Consider the following 21192-nt stretch of genomic DNA (forward strand, 5'->3'; position numbering starts at 1 on the left):
AAATACAGTGACTTTTTTGTTTACATAAAGCCCAACATTTCTCACAGTAAGAAACTACCTCAAAGATACTGCTGAAGATCCTCTTCTGGGAAAAAAAAAATTTATCCTGCCTGAACAGTTCAGATGAGACACAGAGAATTACAGGCATCCTGTTGATTAAAAAATTTCCTTGTTCCCATTTCATTTTAAAATTCATACTCAAAAAAAAGCCCCACCAACTAAACAAACCCTATGTTTTGAATGGAACAAGATAAATAATTATTTTTACACTGCTTAAAACACTGCCAACCATGCAATTACTCTTATCCTCTTCCATTTATTCACACTTTTATTTACTGTTGATGACAATGGTCATCCCCTAGGTGGAGGAAGCTATGAACTCCCACCCAGAATTAATTAAAAGAAAAAATAACTAGATTAAAAAAGTAATCTTTTAACATGGTGAGTGTAAAGTGACAATCCAAATCCTTACAGATAAAAATTTACTCAGTATAAAAGGTGGAGGAACCAAGTCTATAAAAAACCACAGAAAATATGTTCTCTCAAAAACCAAAACTCCTATTTTATCAAGAAGCATGGTTATTTATTTTTTATCAGTGTAGGCAACCACTTCATACAATTTCTAAGAGTTCCCGTTTGACTTCCATGTTTAAAGACAAAAAGAAGTGTGCTAAGAGATATGGTCTCTAAATGTTCATCAAATCTACATGACCAGTGAAGGGTCAGATCAATAACTTCCATTGTTTTATCTATCATAGTTTCCCTCAACTGGGCATTGAAGATTTTTTACTATTTTTTTTTTAATACTTATGGTATAATTTCACTTGCCATACAAAAATTTTGTACTTCAACTGTTGAATTATATATAAAGTTAATCTATCAATATATCAAGGGCACACTGTTCTTGATTTGCAATAATCAAAATGTAGGCAAAAATGTTATGGAAGAGTGATTATTTTACAAATTCAGCATAAAGAAAAACACCTCTTCCTATAATTTAATTTTTTTTTCCAAAATGCTGAGAAATACAACTCCAAGGAATTAATCTATATGTATACAGATAAGTCAAATCATAATAGGGAAAATACAGAGTTTCTTCAATTAAAACATGGGAAATTACTAAAACAGAACTCTTCTGCACACTTCTGAACTCTTTGAATCCCATTAGTGAGGGAGGGAAGCTACCTAATTTGCCTGAACTCGAGCTACAAACTACAGCCTCCTGAGGACCTCAGATTACAGATTCTTCAAGTCAATCAGGATTCTACAACTAAAAATTATTTGGACTCTTTAAGACTCCTAAGAAATTCTGCAAACCTTATTTGTATGAATTAGGAGTACACTATTAGTCTTTATCATGTACATACTACAACTGAAGCCATGTATACCAGACATCTAAAAACCAAGTGACTATTCCTATATACTTACAGTTTCTTTCACATGCATCTTATAACAGAAGACAATGAAGCAATGCTGTGGTAGAATACTATGTTACATCTATTCACATATTTTTCCTGGTAGGAGCACCTAAACCTTTGTCTGTATAAAAGCCACAGAAAGTCAGCAATCAGATTGATTTGGAGAACTTTTTTAACCCATTGGCCACAGCAGCTGAATTCTAGAGAAGGGTGAAAGACTGTTTCATTAGCATGGAAGACTATTAGCAATACCAAGGAACTGAAAGCTTTATGTTCTGTGAAGGAATTAATCCCTATCTGAAGGTCACAGAACAACCTTAAATTTCATCCATTCATCTCAAACCCTGAAGAACTGTTTTCTGAAAAAATCCAAGTCTTAGGGAGTTTCAGTGAATATTGATAGGACCTAAGTTACTTCTATTCCACCTGTCCCTACATAGCTCAAGTACTTTGTCTGAGACAAAATATCTTAAGTAACATCTAAAATGACTGTACTATTGCAATTTTAACTCTCAGAGAGGAATACTTTCTGTCTTCAGTAAACATCAGACTGGGACCATTTAAAAAAATCATGATCCTGTTTTTAAAAGGTAATCATTAAATACAGGAGTCACACTGTATTATGAAGTTATTTATTTCTGTAACTCAAAATTGTTACTTATTCTTAGTGACTGACTCTTACAGGATCACTGTTCCAGAATGTGATGATATTTTATAAACTAAATCTTCTTTCTTTCCTTTCCACATTACTTATAAAAAGAAACAGTGCCAGAAGCAAAGGCTATTGTTACTAAAATGTTTCCTACACCAAATATGTCAAACATTAATTCTTATTTTTCAGCTGATGATCAATGGATGATTTCATAATTAATATTCCTTCAGTCCTAAGAGCCAATATATAAATTTATTTCAAGTGAATTCCATTTTTTTGGAAAGCTTACAGGTTCTAAAACCACAAAGTGCACAACAAAAAGAACTCTGACAGAAATAACATGCTGAAACTGAAAATCCACTAAAAATCCATATGCATGATTTATAATAAACATGGGGAAATATAAAAAAAACTTCACAATCAATTTTTAAATACTAATTTAAAAAAAATCAAGTAACTAAGCATATAATTAAAAAATATGAAATAAAACAGCTAGAAGGAAAACATTTTTACCTATTTCAAGAACTCTAAAAATTACTTCAGCAATGAAAACTTACCGAAAAAAGATCAAAGACTTATGGAGTACAGGAGATAAGGCAAGAAATTTGAAAGAGGACAGAACATTCTACTGAAAATGAAGTATGTTGCATTGGTCTGTTTAGTCTGGGAACTGCTACCACCACTGCCCTAAACAGAAGTTTAGCCATAGTTCCATAAGATACAGAAAACAATCCAACATTCAAGCCACTTAAAACCACTTCTGCATGTGCTTGCATAAAACATCACTGTACTATTTGAACACGATCATAATTACATTGAAAAAGGGAGAAAACAGTTAAATATTGCCTAAACTGAGATGTGGTAGAAAAGTTTCCTAAAAATGCCTTCATGCTCCAGTGTTTCCTGCCACTAGAGGGAAACAAAAACAGTTTCCCCTCACATTTCAAAGACAGCGCCAACATAAAAACCCTGAAAGATAATTCAGGTAATTAAGAAACTCTAGGGCTTAACAGGCTTTGCTGGGAAAATCTCCAATATGGACAATAACAAACATGGACAAACGAGGGTATCAGTAATCCCTATTCAGTAACATTGAGAGGAGATCAAATTATTCCTTAGGGTTCAGGATTTACAAGTCTCATGAAGTAAATATTCTACTATCAGGGGAAGACAGCATAGTAAGATACATTCAGACATCATATAAGTACTCTGATATGTTTCACAATATATACTGAATACAAAATCTAAAACGTGGCATTAGGCAACTAAAAAATAAATATAAATTTCCTTTATACCTATCAATCACCTGGGTTTGTGACAATAAAATTAACAGGTTTACAGTCACTGACAGTCAGTTTCACTCACTGAGTCACATGAACTAGAACAGGACTGTTGTCCTGGGTTTCCCAGAACTGCGAGAGAATATTTGATTTTTTAGAAATCTTGTTCTTGTAACACTGTTTTTAAAAACATTGTATACTTCTATATTTATACAGGTTTTCAAAAATGTGTTGTTTTCATTTTTTACTAAGTAAGTTCTTGCAATAAAAGCATTCGTTGCAAATTGAAAGTAAGGTACACTATGTGATTTTGATTTAGACACACCTTTCCTGTAGTCTTGGCCCCAAACCATTTGACAGTAAAAAGAGCTCTGTTATGTTATTTGACCAGTGTTTTAAAATTACAGTCACTCAAAGATGGTTTTGACAAGGCTTCCACAGAATTCATCCCCTCCCTGCAAGAGAATGCAAATTGACTTCTCTGTTTAAAAATATTAACATCTGGGGAAAAAAACTCCTAAAGCAAAATCCTCAGTGATTAAGACTTAAATAGTAAAACTACTAAACAGTAGTTATTAAAAAAGTGAAAAAAAAAAAAACCAGAAAGCTTTCAAAGTTTATGCTAACACATAGAAGAAAAATATTAGTTGTCTTCCTGTAACTAAAATACCACAGTTGCCGTAGTTTATTTCGCCTCAGAATTTTGCAATTATTTATCAAAATATGCAAGAAATTTACCGAAACATTTGTATCAGAATTTCATAGCTAGGTTTGACTGTAAAGACATCACTATACAAAGTCTAACATAAAGGCATTATATTGTTAATATTTATGTCTTTAAGAGATCATATAGTGGAATTAATATTTCTGTACAGGAAAGAAATACTTATTTAGTTCCAGACAACCTGATAACATCTCTTTCAACTATAGTTATAATTATCATGTACAAACTTCCAAAGCAGAAGTTGTCAAGATTTAACACTAGCATTAATTTATGTCAGGGATCCATTCCTCCAAAGACAGCAAGAATTGTAAAGGAAGTATCATCTTAATTGCCACTAATTTGCCCATTTTTAATTAAATTGATCAGTAATTTATTACCTTACCCAGCAGCAGAAAGCTGTTAGTATGCAGCTTTAAGAGATGGCAGATAGCAGTCCTAATTTTTAATACTATCGTGGTTCAACAATAATTTAAAACTGCTGTATCATATTTCTTTCAATTCCTGTACTGCAGGATATGCACATTCCATTTAAAACCTCCATGAAGCACTCCAGAGCATAATCATAGAATCATTTAGGTTGCAAAAGACCTTTGAAATCATCCAGTCCAACCATTAACCTAATACTGGCAAGTCCACCACTAAACCATGTCTCTAGGCACCCAGTCTACACATCTTTTAAATACTTCCAGAGACAATGACTCAGCCATTTCCCTGAGCAGCCTGTTCCAATGCGTGACACCCCTTTCAGTAAAGAAATGTTTTCTTATATCCAACCTAAAGCTCCCCAGCACAACTTGAGACTGCACTGCCTACCTGCACTGTTCTCCTGTTCTGTAGTCTCATACTCCAACACAGGTGTATGATCTTGATTTTACTTTAGGAGAACAGGATTTCCTTGCAAAAAATGTTTAGAAGATATAAGATTTGACTCCAAGATGGTTCAGGAAGCACTCTGCATTCAAACCACATTCTTAAGTCTTATCTGCAATTTTTTTTTTTTTTTTAACTGAACACAGAACAAAGCCTGAAGTATTTTGGTCCACGAATCTCAATTCTCATTTTAATGAAGGAAAGCAAACTAGAAAATGTTCAATACCTGACTTGAAGACTACAAAGACCTTTACCTGAAGTTTTGGAAAGTAGTCTATACCAGCCTGATCAATAAAATTATATATTTACTTTCTTTAAAAGAGCAATTATGATTTTCTGAACATTTTATTAGTTTGAGAACTATGCACTGCAGTTATCAACGCAATTAGCTGGAATGAACATAGCATCTTCACTCAAATATTGTGGAAAACCTCTAGAGTCAACAGGAGGTTTTCTATTTTTTTCAGTGAGATCTGTTTTAATTATGGTAGAAAATAAAATACTCCATGAAAGATTTTTAAAGAGAACAGAGAATAAATTTTAAGTGGTTTAGAAAATGGGCTCATCGTCTCTCTTTAATTGATTTTATAGCTAAATATGATTGATATATGTTTTTGCTACTATGTCATATACTAGAATATAATCACAGGGCCACCAGAATCAAAACTATCATTGTAAAATAACATTGTAATACTTGGCGAATGATCTGCAATACACAAACAAATAACATATTCTGGTTTACCCAGCATAAGTGTACTCAAATGGAAATATCAAGACATTACTTGCCATACACTGATAAAAGCACAAAATCCAAAAGATCTCTCATTACAGTAACCAAGCTATTTTAAATGCAAAATAACCTAAACATTCTATTTATAGATGATTGTCACAATTATGTTTTTTCTCGTACATGCTAAACACCTGTTACAGGTGTTTTTATTGAGCAGGAAAAAGGTTTGGGCTTGAAATGAGGATTAATAAGTGTGATTTACACTGGGGGAAAAGGAATATAGTTATGCTATATATTAACAGTGCAAGGAAGAAGAAAGGAATAGAAATAAAACTGGTAAAAGTGTTCCATTTTTTTCTTAAAGCTTTCCTTAAATAGCAAAGTGGATCATTTACTTAAATTCGCAAATGAGTTAAGCAATATTATTATCCCCAACTATGTAACTGTTTTCAATCAGCATACCTTAACAAGTTTCATGAGCTGGTAAAGGTCTTCAACCTCATCTTCCTGGCATGCTGTATACACTCTTCCGGTGTTTACACTGGAACCTTTTATAAAACCACGATAGAGTGGCAAATCCATTGCATCAGCATATAGGTCAATGGCATGGTGTCCTACTGTCTGATACATATAGCTGTCCAATTCATCAGTCTGTCCTGCAACGATTAAACACAACTATATTAGGTACATTGTTTCAACAATTACAGATAATCACAATTCTACAAAGCACTGAGAAAATCTAAATGTTAATATTTTTCAGTTCACAAACAGATGTTTGGTGACAACACCACTATAAACATGGAAAGAAAAAAATAGATTTCTCCACCCAACAGACGTATGGAGAGGAAGACATCTGTCACAAACATGCTGCCTATTTGCAAATTGTGGTGTCTTTCCTTCTTCCTGCTTCATCCAAAAATTTCATACCGGTTCAATTCTGCTCCTATTTATATGGTAATTTTAATAGGAACACAGGTCAGAGGCACAAACCCAGGTGTATTTCAACGTACTCAGAGCAAGAAATTTGTAATGCACTGCAACACTGAGAATAAGCAATAGGTTTTCAAAATTTACAAAAACTTACTGTTAAAATTGTTATTATGATTATCATGAAAGAAGAGGCAACTACCTCCACTTAAGTAGAATAAAAGTGGACCACTATAATGTTTCAACATTGTTTGACAAACAAAAAGCTATTTCCCTAACCAGGAGAAAAAATTAACTGAATTTTTTTACAAGCAGTTTGTACCTAGCAGGTAAGAAAAAAACCAGCTGAAATGCAGACATCATGAATTAGAATTACATCTTAAACTATACAATAAACCATTTACATGTAAAATTTTTCAGATAATATTTCAAACAGATTGATAAAGTAATACAACATTATTTGTGAACTCTCCACTTTATTACAACCTAACACAGTTCACTATTTTAATGCTAATTTGTAACACTGGCACTTCTCTGAATTTACATAGAGACAGCAACCATTTCTGTTGCATATCTATGTAGCACGTCTTGCAAAGAGAAAGGTCTGTAACACTGATCAAGACAACTAATTTGTGATGTAACAATTAGGTTGTGTCATCTTTGATGTCACACAACAGATATGGTTCCGCACAAAACAGGCAAATCCAAACCCGTAATCACAGCTAACCAACCTAGACCAGAAGAGTCGATTTAAAAGAAAATTCAGTGATTTCAATATACATGAATATCACAAGGTCTTTAACTTACATTCTGCTTAGAATACACACTTTCTTTATTAATTGAGGCTCTCCAGGCAACAGTGGTACAAGATACAATAAAAAGAATGGCACAGAATTCACTATTGCCTGAAGCACCTCAATTAACTTTCTATAAAATTTCCAAATACACATTTAAAGAGAGCATTTTATGATTTTAATGACAATATTCTACATTTCTGATGTGGATATATTAGTTTGAAGACAACATATTTCAGCAGGATTAGAGATTATCATGTCCTAGCTACCCAGAAAATAAATTGCTCCTATACTCTCCTAGCATTTGCCAGTTCTGTCTGTGACTCATTCGTGATGGTAGCTCCCTTTTTCCTTCCCTTTCTGTGTACCCTCCTACTATGCAGTCACCAAATACCATACTTAATTGCTTAACATATGTTGAACAGTGAACCTAGTTAACATACTTTAACATTCTTCCCTTCCAACTGGAAACAACTCACTTGCTTTTCAAATCTCACTTCAATTTGTGCTTTAGCCCAATATACAAGCACTTAGCTCACCCTCTCACCTCATCACTGACTACCTGAGTTTCTCCCATTCTCTTTCAAAGAAATAAGGTGGAGCCTGTGAGGAACTGATCAAAAAATTGGTCCAACCTAAAAGGAAGGAAAAAAAGCAGGAAAAATATGTGCATCAAGGTCAATTCCAATCCACATCCGTTCCTCAATTCAGTTCACAGATGCTAGGTTAGAATAATGGAGAAAGACACATGAAGATAAAAATGGATGAGCAGCAGCAAAAGGTGCATTTTTGGCAGCTGGAAGGGGTTATAGCATTAAGTTTAGCACCAGTTTAATGCATTTCTACAAGTACAGTGCTAGTTTTGGTTGCTGACATCATCTATTGCTTTTTAGCATTTTTGCTAGTAAACTCACAAATCCCTTTGTTTACCACCATGGATATCTGTATTCTTGTTTTCAAATTGTGCAAGCCTTTCTTTTACTGATCTCCTCCTCTTGTGGGCTTTTTTTCCCCTTTAAGGAAAAACACATTTAATACATCTCCATAGCATTTTCTTTTTTCTACCTCTTTTAAGTTTCTGTATTGGTCTTCAATACGCAAAACAACATAAACACACATAAAGGAACTTAATTCAGACATAGTTGTGTCTCCATTGTTTTTAATACACTTTTTTAAAAATTTCTTATTAGAAATGTGGCTTTCATACCTGTATTTTCAGCAGGTCTTAAATTGGCTAGAGCAACAATCTGATGCCCAGCAGCAACACACTGCATCATATTATAACAACTGTCCTTCCCACCACTGTAAGAAAAAGAAAATAGTGGCAATTAAAATTACAGACAGAAGTTTAAGCCCCTTATAACTTTTGGCTAACTGTTCAAAAATTAGTATTATCAGAGCTGATTATAAAGTTTTGAAATATGGAAAAAGTTGTAGAATATTAACAGTAGGAAAAGAATGGTTGCACCACATATTTATTATATACGCATAGTGCCTAAATACAGTAACCATAAAGTACATCACTAGTTTTGTATCTTATTATTAATCTCAGAAATTACATGAAGAAAAGCCACTGACACTGGAATCTCTTCAAAGACTGTCTTCTACTCTAGAGATGAATTACTCTGTACTCACTATTAGTTAACTTGGATCAAAAAGTCAAAATCTGCTTCAGCGAGTTGCCAGCATTAGTGGCATTAGTGATCTTTTTAAATTAGGTCTTTCATGTAGAGGTGGCGCCTAGGGACATGTTTTAGTGGTGGACTTGGCAGCAATTAATGGTTAAAGGCTGGACTCAGTATCTTAGAGGTCTTCTCCAACCTTGTTGATCCTGTGTTATGAAACTACAGTTCTCCTTCATGGGATACTTTGCCTAAACTTTCAACATTTTGAACATACTTCCCATTCTCAAAAATTTTAATTATTACAAGCAGTAGTATCAGTTGACACTGCATTGAACATATGAATTTTTTTTACATTTAACTCAAATAAAACTGACAGTAAAAAAATATAAAAGCAAACATAACTATATTCTTGTCTGAGGCTGAGAGATGACACTCCAACACAGAGAATACAATTAATTTTGACATTCATTCAAGATCTACTGGAAACTTTTCCACTATCAGTGAGGAAAGAATCCTATTCTCCTAATGTAACTGAAAAAGTATTTCTATGGATTTTTGTCTCTAGTAAAAAAAATATATTACAACCTACAATAAAACTAAGAGTGCTCTAGAATACACAATGCTTAAAATATCCATGTTTAGACTCATGGCCTTCAAACTACAACTGCAGGTGGAGATTCTGTGCAGCTTCTTTTAATACCATGGCACAAAAAACAGGGCAGGAACTGCAACAGAGATTTATACAAGCTCTGTAAAACTGCATTTTGTTTTAGAATCACTGACACATGCACAGGAGAACAGACAGTACAAGCAGTCCTCGCTACAATAGGCTCCTTGCGTTCCTTGTGGTCACACTGTTACTATTTCTACCTGAAAAGGGGTTGTAGCAAGGTGGGAGTTAGCCTCTTCTCCCAGAAAACAAGGACAAGAGGAAACGGCCTCAAGCTGCAACAGGGGACGTTCAGGTTGGACATTAGGAAGAATTTCTTCACAGGAAGTGTTGTCAAGCATTTGAATGGGCTGCCCAGGGAGGTGGTGGAGTTACCATCCCTGGAGGTGTTCAAGAAATGACTGGACATGGCACTTGGTGCTATGGTCTAATGACAAGTGGTGATCAGTCAAACGTTGGACTTGATAATCTTGGCGGTCTTTCCAGTCCAACTGATTCTGTGATTTTGAAACAAACTTATTTAGAATTTCCAGCATAAAGTTCCCCCCTTAATCAAGCCCTCTATGCAAGAGCCCGAAAGTGCCTTACAGGAATGTAACCCTTTAGCTATTCTCCTCAATTTCTGCTTTTATCCATGCTAAAATTCTGTATGCTGACCTTTATTTGCTGTGTAATTCAAACCTAAAGTAGAAATAGTGTAAATAACATGGCATCCTTTCATACTTAAAAGATTTTTGTAAAACAGTTGCTTCTGTTTCAGTGCTACAAACGTAAATATGTGATAGATGCCTAGTTTGGGGCTCCATCTCTACTTAACATTCTTCTCATTCATACCTGCAACTTTCTTCTAACCTATATACAGGCACAAAAATAATTTAAAAATCATACGTTCATTAGTTTTGGATACGGTTCTTGATAGCTTGAAAACATAGTATTCACTTCATAATGTGAAATTTCAGGCTTAACAGAGTAATGAGACAAAGACTCTTTTCTTTCTGAATGACTTTATGATAAAAAAAATAAAAGTCTCCCACTAATTCTGATTTCAACTACAAACACCTCTTCAGAAATATAATGGTATGACAAGAGATAATTGCCTATGCTGTTTACAGCATTTAAATATTTTTAAAAATTGAAATAAAAAATTAAATTGTCACTGGAATAAATCTATTAATATTTTCAATTAATTTATATGTGTGTATATATATGTATAATATAAAGATATTTTAAGATGCAATTACATCCATATTGCCTACATTACACCACCAATTAGTAGGTGGAAATTTGTGCTCACTGAATCACATGCTACTGTAATTTATTCTCGGTATTACTTACCACAGCCCTAAAAACTAACAGTACCAAGCAACAAAACGAAATGGCGCCTACAAGACCTACAAAACTAACTGTAAAACACAATACGGTTAAGAACAATGAAACCAGAGAGCCCATGCTGGGAGGAAGGTGGCTCAGCACAGTCCACAGATGAGAGATGAAGGTAAGCCCTGAGATAGCTTAGGGACCCCTCTCAGTTCTCATTACAGAAAAAAACCCCACAAGGCCTTTTTGTACAAAACTCTGAAGTGAGGCCAGTCAGGATTCTTCTTGACAATGTTGCAAGTTTGTTAACAGGCAGGCTTATAAACAGGCAGTTTGTTAACAGGCAGGCTTATAAACAAAATACCGGAAGGAAAAAACATGGTAACCATGAAGATACAAGCCTATAAAAGACTTCTGAGCAAAATTCCTTTCCATAGACAAGTATAACCACCTACAGTTAAAAAAATTCTAGAAGAATTAAAGAGTTGAAAAACATCATATTTCAGGTTGAAGACTGGCTTTAAAATGCCTATGATTTAGCACAAAACACAATGCAGGGTTTACCCCGTAAATACCACCTTAAAGAAAGACTATCAACTTTAAGTGTGGCCAACATTTTATGAGGAAAAGAAACAGGTTAAAGTAGTTTAAAACATAATCCTGTCCTTTTCAAAAGTAAGAAGCACTTTTCAAATACTTTTTCCCCCTCTGATCTTTGGCTAGCTCTTTTACAAAGATTTCAGACACTTTGATGTCTCTTTAAAACTCTTCTTAAAACTATTACTGAAACTAAATCCATCCTTGTAAAATAGACCATTAAAATAGCAATTGTTAGAAACCTGTTTATAGGATTTTATTCCATCCTGTCTATTAACACATTCCTCTGCTTAGAGAATATCAAAGTAAATAAAGCTGAAAGACAAAGTCTTATCTATAAAATAAGAAAAAGCACTGAAGTTGTTTTTCCCTACACCACATTTAAGCAAATATTGAAAACCAGATAACATCTCTTGTATTTTCTTCTCTTTGCAGGATGTTTGGAATGATTTGCAATTGTTGCGGCCAAACCCCAATTTCAAAAAGGTTTGATATTACACATTCTCTGAAAGAATTTAATACCTTTAATGTTTAGGCACAAGTAAACAGATACTGCATCCAAAAATAAAAAGACACTGCTCACATCTGCACAATCCTTTTCTATTTACAGGTTTCCTAGCTTGTTCTTTTTAATTAACTACTGTCTCTTCAAGAGAAGCATGTGCATATCCTTATTAGAAAGTGTTAATGTTTCTATAAAAAAAAATAAATTACAAGAACTGCAGAAACTGACAAAAGAAACTGATGAAAAACATTGTGGGGTGGGGGGGAGGAGGGCAAACAGAGCAAGCCCTGATCGCCACGGCTGTGTCCAGCTCCAACTATTTGAACGAGCAAACTTCATCATTTTAAAACTGGCAAAATTAAATCCCTCGCAAAAATAATATTAAAATCTATCGTTAAGAGTTCAGGAAATTTATCCTGAAAGAGCTTAAGATACTTGGAAAGTAAAAGCACCTGGACATTGAACTGCAAATGAGCAAAGCCCCTTTTCAGAGCAGGACATGCGGCCCAAGCTCTGCGCCCCCCCAGCACGGCGCTGCCGGCGGCTCCGGCTCTCGCCGCGCTGCACAGAATAACCCGAGAGACCGGGATAACGGAGAGCAAGCGACTGGGGAAATAACTGTAGGTGTTGTTTTGGGGGGGGTTTGGTTGGTTGGTTGTGTTAGTTGTTTTTTTCCCTCATTTCATTTTAAAACGACACCGCTTGTTCTTAACTCCTCGGGAACACGGGGAAGCCAGAAGAGAAACTATCCCAGCCGCATGCTGCTCGCAGACAGGGACCGCCCCGCCGCGGCACTCGGAAGCGGCCAGTCCGCGGGCCACGGGCAAAACCGCCAGCCAGCCCGGAACGAGTCGGCGGGCAGGGAAAGGGGGGCAGCAGGAAACGCATGGGCGGGAAGGCCGGGCGGAAAGGGCCGGGCGGGTCTCCCGGGCGGCGCTGGGTGGAGCGCGACCCCCGGGCGGGCAGGGCTTCTCCGTGCGCCCTCTCCCCGCCTGCGAGACGCCCCTCGCTCGCTCACACAGGCGCTCCGTCAGCGCGTTACCTGATCAAAGCCACTACTCTCATGTTGCTCACAGGCCGGGGGCGGTAACACTGACAGGGAGGTGGGCGAGAGCCGGCAAGCGCAGCGGGGAAGGAGCCCGGTCGCCTGAGCCACGCTAGGCTGCACACGCCGCCGGCTCCTCCGTTGCTACCGCTACCGCTTGGCCGCCTCCCCTCGCCGGGCCCTCCTCCCGGGGCAGGCCGGCAGACTGCCTGCGCAGACCGGAGGCTCGGCGATCCGCCGGCCCCCCGTGCCCGGAGAGGTGCGCTGCCTCCGCCGCGATGCTGCGCGTGGGTTGGGGCGGCAGAGCCCGGGCACAACCCAGGCGAGGCCCGGGGACGGGCGAGAGGTGGGCGCGGCCGCGGAGGCAGAGCACGGGGCGCCTATGGGAGGCAGGGCGGCCGCGCCGGCAGGCCCGGGCCGGCCGTGGGAGGGCATCGCCCAGCGCTCCTGCCGCTTCCCCTTGCCCGCCTGTTGCCTTCTGCCTCTCAGCGAAGAGCCACGAACTTGCTGCGAGCGACTGCTGCCTGGAGAACAGCTGCTGGCCGAGTGAGGCCGCCCCTTCACCCAGGGGTCTCCGCCGGGGGAGCTGCGGGTGGGGCAGGGAGGCCGGCAGGGCCCGCAGCGAGGGCAGGAGGTGCCGCGGGGCTTCGCAGGTCGCCGCGGGCCAGTGATCGCGGCAGCGAGGAGGCTGAACGGAACACTTGACCTGGCTGCCTCGCTGAAGGGCTCTCTCCTCGCTGGCGGACACGGGTTCAGCCTCTGCAGATCGAAAATTTAATCTCGTCATCTGAACCCTGTTTTGGGCCAGTTTTCTGAGCAATCCCTCTATGAGGCCCATGGCAGACAGCCCTGTAGGTTTACAGGCTGAATCAAAAGCTTACCTAGGTGCCCAGTCTTTTTGACACCTGACACACAAGTTTATTTCTCTCGTGTCACAGGAGAAATGTGTTGGTTAGTTTCTGCCGAAGAAAATTTATTGCTAAACTAACTTTTGGAGTCCTGTAGCACCAGATAAAATTCCAAGGAAAAGAAAAGATGAAAGAAAATATTCTAAAAAAAAGCATTTTGTTATAGTGATAAATGTACCAAAATAAATGCCTACTGAGACAAATATATATAAGGGGTTTGGTGGGGTTTTTTTTATGTACAGCTCATGCAACAGCTTGAAAGACCACTTTTATTTTAAGATTATTTTAGTGAACACAGGATTTATACAGGAAATCACTGTAAAATAGGAGTAGATAAATTATGGGTGGATATGAAGGTGATGATGCCTTCCTAAATACACTTTTGAAAAGTTAAGAAATGTCAATTGGTATAAAACTTACTTGCTAATTAGTTTTGAAGAGGTAGTAAACACAACATGGATATTTTTGCATTGGAATAAGTGCAAAAAACCATACATTAAAAAAAAAACAAACCTTCAGTTCATGCTTTGACCATCACAGGCCAGTAGTTATGAAACAATATTTGACTTGCCTTGGAATTGCTTAGAGGCCACTTGAGTTTCCTACTAGTTTATTGATGATTACACAGTGTGTAAATCTTTGAATGCTTTTTCTGCTCTGCAAAATAGGTGATCTGAAAGAGGGTTTCTTAGACGTGAAATTCTGAAGAAATCGCAGGAATTTTGTTAGGGGTTGGGACTTACCTTTTTAGCTCAAAGGTAATGGAGACCTGTTCTGAATTGCTAAATTGAACGAAGCAATACTGCATAGTAAAAATAAAAAATAAAAAAAAAGAGGAAGATCATTATGCCATACATCACGTCTATATTTTCTGATTTCAATGCCTTTTTTTTTTTTATTACCACAAAAAAGAATAATTCAGCTAGTAGTTGTGAATACTTAGAAGATGCTCACTTACTATACTTATCAGTCATACATGGAAAGTAAAAATCATGTACATAAATTATTCTGCTGCTTTGTAAAATGGAGAGGCCATATAATCTGTGGCTGTAATCAAACGGCTTTAGAAGAAATATTCCAAGACTTGTAAAGCTGTATTCTAACTAGCATTGTTAGAGGAACTGCAACAAGAGTAACTCTGAAGTCCTGTTTTTTTGAAAAGGTCTGTTATTATTTATCTATTGTTGATACAATGTAGCTGTGTTTGGGGCAGATGGTTCTATAGCATTTTACAGCTTCTAAAAAAACCAAATTTCCACTTACAAGTCAGACTTGTGTGACGTAGACGTTAAATACAGTACTGTAGGACCAAAGTCTGCTTCATTTGTGAGTGCAACTGGAATTATTGCTTCCATTTGAAGGCATCAGTAGTTATTTGCACAAATAAAAGGATGGCATTTGGGTCCCAGAATTTGTGAAATATATCAAAATTGAATCAATAAAGTGGAGTTTCAAAACAAATTCGCATTTTACCCAGAAGGGTGCTGTTTTCAAATTATGTGGAATATATTCTGTGAGAAAATCTGTTTGCTCTCTTTCACCTAAAGAAATAGCGCTGGTGTAGTGGCACTGCTCTTAAAAAGTTCTGCCATATGACAGTGGACAAAAGACAGTGCACCATCTCTCAAGCTGCTTGCCCCAAGACATTCTGCTGTACTGCCACAGCAGCTCAAACAATAAAATCCACCAAAGCTGCCTTTCATCTTGGGGCAGTACTGGCTGGTTTGTACAGAAGGCCTGCAAGGGCTCAGTGTTTCTTTTTCACCCTTTTCTGCCTAGAAAGTTGGAAATAATGATAATGAATTAGTATAACTGGAGGAACCTGTCAGAGGATTGAAAAACGCAATGCAGTATCCCTAACGATCTGGAATAGTTAATTAAGTTCTCTTATAAATGAGTTCCAAAAATAACTTACTTTCAGTAAGTTATTCTGAGAAACAGTCATTTTAGCATACCTGAGCTGCAGTGCCTCTTAGCAAAGGGCCAATTATCTGGTGATTGGCAGTTAAAGGTGAACTAATGAAGTTCTTAATTAAAAGATTTCCTATTATAATCACCAGTAAGTAACAGAATACTGCATATATAAAGCAGATATAACATTAGAAGAATATTTCCATTTTGAAACAAAGATTTTGAAAATCATCTCCTTTGCTTACCAGATCCTGAACAGGAATGTTAGGGTTTTCACGGGTGTATCTGGCAGAATGCCACTATTGCCCCATATTAGGGTGTCCTGCTCTGACTCTCCTACAGTCAGAGGTGTTTTCCTCATTTAACAGGTGGCAAAATTTTTGCTGCTCTGAATACCCAAAGCTGTTTGTGTAATATAGAAAAATGTTTTGAGATTTTACAGGAGAATATATTGGACTTTTAACTAAGAAACTGGCTGCAGAGTTCCCTTAGCTGCCTGTCATTGACAGCTTCCCTGAATTTTCACTTACTTCACCATGAGCAGGATATTTTCAATTTGTCCATAAAATCAACTAGAATTATATTTTGAGAAAAAAAATTCTGTTTTGGCAGCATGAGATGCATTGACATACTACTAACATCTGAATAAAAGAAATTTCTCAGGCGGTATATCTCCCCATTCAGATGTAGAATGACTCAAGGTCCTACTGTCTACATTTCTACAGCTCGACAGATGCAAAGAGTATTGCTCTGAATGCTGTATTACCACACTAACAGTGCATGATGCCCAAGATAAAACAAGCTGTTAAGATTAGCGTGAGCACCTTGTCACACTGATCATCTCTTTTGACACCAAGATAGGCATACATTGACTTAAGGTTGATCTCCAGCCATTCACACAGATATGGCCCTGGTGATCAGTGCTGTACGTGAAGAATGACTTACAGGGCCTATGGTCTCCTTGCTCTTAAATGCTCCGTAGAAACCCTACTAAAATGTATATATAGCTAATCCTATTGTTCTTAGTTCTGGTAAGACAAAGCCTGTAATTTTTGTAGGTGATTTGAATTCTTTCTGCAGAACTATGAAATTCAGCAACTTTATTTTGTCCTTTATATAGAACTTTTTAGGACTCTCAGACCGGCATTCATCATTCTGTCACGAAGACAGAAGTAGAATTTAGCCTAACGGAGCATTATATATGCTCTTGACTAATCGGTAGTTGTCCTTTTACAACGCCAGTTTTTCTAAGCTCTTGATTAACTTAATTTTCATTAACCAATCTACCAATCTTTAGAGAGTCAAAAGTATAACATTAACCTTATAAGGTCATGCTGCTGTCAAAATGACCAGTGTTTCCATCAGGCACTAGTGCAAGCTAAATTTATATTCACTGACAGATGAACAGTTTTTTCACTTGACTAGATGAGTTTTCAGTGTTTGAAATTTTTACTCTATTAGTAAAAGCACTAGCATTAATTACCACTAAGAGAAACTGTTGAGTGTGACTGGCAAAATCATTAATTTACCTTTTTTCAGCTTAATTCATGGGACATAAATGCATTTTTCTCCATGTGAAGTCTTTAGGTATTTTCAAGACAAAAAAAATATGTGTGACAACCTCCAGGTCACCAGAAAGCCTTTAGTAAAAAAGGAGTTTTTGTTCTGCATGTATCTATTTTGATTGGAATGAAAAAGTTAAGTGGGGATGTTATATTTACAGTTTAAAGTACTTTTACATTCTCCTCTCTTTTTCTCATTTATTTAAAAAAATGGATTATTTTAGAAATAAAGATTTCAAAATTTTTAATTTGTGTAAATTTTAAATACAAAACAGTGATAGATTGAAACGAATGTAAATCAGAGATGAGTTTATTGTAAAGAAGTACATGTAAAAAATTCAAAACCAAGTCCCTGTTAGCTAACATGGCATGCTTCATGCGAAGCTGCATTAACTGGCAGTGAAGACCATGAAGACAGAAATTTTGGAATATTTCTGCATGTTAGAGACTATGATCTCCTATTAACCATTCCAGAGAGGAAGAAAGAGACCCTTTTTGGCTCAATAATCCTTAAAATGTGTTCATCATCCAACAAATTTGAATCTAAAATTATAGGCTTTAATTAATTGGGTGTTAGCTATCTATTGGCTGCAAAACACCCACAAAAAATGTGGTCATGGATAATAATCCATGAGAATAGAGAGAAATTAGCTATCTACTTAATGAGGTTAAGCTACAGTATCTTCTCCATCATCATGAGCTAAACCACTGGAATCTTGTAGGCAGATACGGCTGGGATATTTTTAGAGAGACAGAGAAATTTAGAGAAACAGCTTTCAATGAAAAGAGTCAGAAAATTGAACTGTTGCAATGAACATCTAAGAGGAACTAAAGTGTCCTATTGTAGTGGTATATAATTTGAGATCATTCCTCACTTACTAAATGGTTCTGCAGTTCATCATTGATTAAAACGCTTGAGTAGGTTAAAGCTGGTGAAGTTTCAGGGGAATAAGCAAACAGCAAGTTTTTTGGCCCATTTGTTTCATTGCAAAAATATTCCTGTACCATAAAATATTTATAACAGTGCTTTAAGTAATAAAAAGGAATATTTTCTTTCCATTCCACTGTTCCTATTCTGTTCAATTTTGCTGGTACAAATAATGTTTATAACTTTATCAATCAAAACAAATTTCAGTGTGCCACATTTAATACTCTTCATCTTACAGTTAGATTTTTTAAGATAGAATTAATCTAGTAAGTATGGACCTGCTTTGACCTAATTAGCAAAGTAGTGAGCTTAATTTTGAGTGATACAGAGAAAGCATTTTATTGCTGAAAAAAAGCAACAAATCAGTTTTAACTTCCAATGTCCCCTTGAACTGTATGACATTATATGTAGTGAAAACTACTTGACATAATCTGCTTCTGATTTTGAGTCCTGAAGGAAGGGTGGCTGTGACAGTGCCCTTTGAAATAACATTGAAGCTTCAGCTCCCATGTCAACATCATGCTCTAATCAGTGCAGTCTTTTTTGTTGCAGGGTCTTCCACCTTATAATTGACCCTGACATATGCTATTCACTCCACCCCTTGGCTTTGGACATATAATTCCTGTCATGGTCAATTATTAGGTGATAGAGCCTGCAACCACAGGGACCATTGCCTAAAATGATCCTACACAGTAAGCCCTGAAGTGGCCAAATTCAAATCTAACTGGAGGGGAAGAGGGGACCTAGTCTTTGATAAAACTAATATTCTTTTCAATTCTATATAGAAAAATGTCAATTTCTATCATCCTATATATTACTGAGACAAATGGTGACAGTGCTATTTCAGAAACAGGTTAAGGAAAAGTACAAAAGCCTTTACCAAACTCAATGTACTCTGAAATGAGGAAATAGTCTGTATGAGCATGTACTATGCATAAAAATTAGATTACGCTACATTTGAAAGGCAGATGAGAGTTTAAGAGGGGCAAGTGGACAAGTGCTAAAAATAAGGGCATGTTACTTCCTTTCCAACACTGCTTTGTCTGTATGCTTTCTTTAATGTTGTTTCAGCTTTGAAGTAAAGAAATACTTTTCAAGAGACTGAAAGGTATTTCTGGTCACTGTATTGATAAGAACTGGTTTTGAGCAAGAAGATCTCTTCTCGTTTTCCCATTGGTTCTGTAATGCCTGACAAATTGGGCAAAGACAAAAACCGTCTGGTCTTCATATAAGCGTTATGATTTTCAAAAACAAAGAGTTTTGCAGTTATTGTACTAGTACTGTAATGTTATAAATATCACTCCAACTTCAGGAATAAGAGCTGAGGTGAGCAAAAGTTTACCATCCGTCTGCAGAGATTGAAAGGCAGGTTTGTGAACTGCTGGTTCACTTCACAGATTCTCTGTCAACTATGCGACTAACCCAGAGGACTATTGTTGGTTTTTGCTGTGTGAACATTAATTTCAATTTCCTAGGTGCCATTGCCTTGTTTGAGCTGTTTATTTGGGTTTGGGTTTTTTGTTTGGTTGGCTTGTAGGTTAAAAAAAAAAAAAAAAGGTAATTTTAATAATCCATCGTATTTTCAAGTCACAAATTTTTATCTACAGGAATCTTCCAGTGGTTTGTTTCACCGTTGACAATTTACTAAATTCTCTTATATGTAAGAACACAGCTCAGAAACAGTCCTTAAAGGACCTTTGCACATCTGCTGAGTTTTACAGATAATACAAGATATAATATTCTGAAAAATGTAATTTGGTGATATCTTTGTTGCATCTCTTAGCCTGAATAGACAAAGCTCTAATTAACATTCATACAATTATCTAAGTCTTTAAAATCCCATCTGTCTTAATGATGTATACATAGCTTAGCAAGCCCAATAAATACCAAGCACATACAATGCAAATGCTTTTAATTTAAGCTATGACAGTGCTTACTGAAGCTCTTGTACATATTCTGTGTTTCAATTGTATGGTTGTCATAAGACTTGAAAATCTCCCTCCTGAAGTCCTGCATATATCTGAGAGCTGTTAGTTCAGCAACTGCTGTTACTGTGTGCAATATCCAAACAAATAAACTTTGGCAATGACTGATTTACCTACGTAGGAGTGACTTTACCTGGTGTGTAACCCAGCTCAGGTGTTTTCAAGACTAAAACTTACCTTGGCTGAACATACAAATAACTGCAAACACTAAACTTCCACACCTTCAGAATTAAAAAGAAACGAAAAGTGCTGTTCCTAACATGCATTCATTTATCTACCCTGCATGTATAATGTGACATTCTAAACATTATTTCATAGAAGAGTTAATTCAGCTTTCAGCAATCTGCAGCCTGTGAAGCAAGGAGAATAACTCCTGGCTGCTTTATGGTTTAAAGCATGATTGAATATACTAACAGGGCTCCGTGAAGTACTCATTTCAATATATATAATGTATTTTTAAAATATTTCATCTCTGTACAGGTCTCATCCTCTAAAGAAGTGGAGCATCTCTATTGCGCTTAAGAAGCTGAGGCAATAGAGCCAAAAACACTGAGACAGCACCAGTGATCTGAATCTTGAAATTTTATTCTCTGGTCAATAACTTGTTGATCATTGCTCAATCATTCCTGTGACTTCAGCTATGCTTTGTTTTAGTTTCTCTATATGTAAAGTGACAGAGCTTTACCTTGCAGAGTATTTTAAGAGTTACGGGAGTTTACAACTAAGTTACAAAACATCATTGTA

At 36.7% G+C, this 21192-nt stretch overlaps 1 protein-coding gene across 8 annotated transcripts in view; it reads right to left on the reverse strand.

Annotated features, from left to right (window-relative positions):
* Positions 1-13318, reverse strand: part of DPH6 (diphthamine biosynthesis 6) — a 187493-nt gene extending 174175 nt beyond the window's left edge. For 6 of the 8 annotated variants that reach the window (XR_014852591.1, XM_085062003.1, XM_085062004.1 and 3 more), the window contains exons 1-3: positions 13152-13318; positions 8603-8697; positions 6137-6330 (exon numbers count right to left, since the gene is read on the reverse strand). Coding sequence is in view for 7 of the 8 variants with exons in the window: in XM_085062003.1 (XP_084918129.1) it covers positions 6137-6330; positions 8603-8697; positions 13152-13174 (312 nt within the window). In the remaining variant the exon portion in view is untranslated. Of the gene's footprint in view, positions 1-6136; positions 6331-7942; positions 8031-8602; positions 8698-13151 lie in introns of all 8 variants that reach the window. The other 2 variants (XM_085062008.1, XM_085062009.1) reach the window with 2 other exon arrangements.
* Between the last annotated feature and the right edge of the window lie 7874 nt (positions 13319-21192).

This window comes from Lichenostomus cassidix, chromosome 5 (assembly GCF_008360975.1).
Source record: "Lichenostomus cassidix isolate B80296 chromosome 5, HeHo_3.0, whole genome shotgun sequence".
Classification (NCBI taxonomy): domain Eukaryota; kingdom Metazoa; phylum Chordata; class Aves; order Passeriformes; family Meliphagidae; genus Lichenostomus; species Lichenostomus cassidix.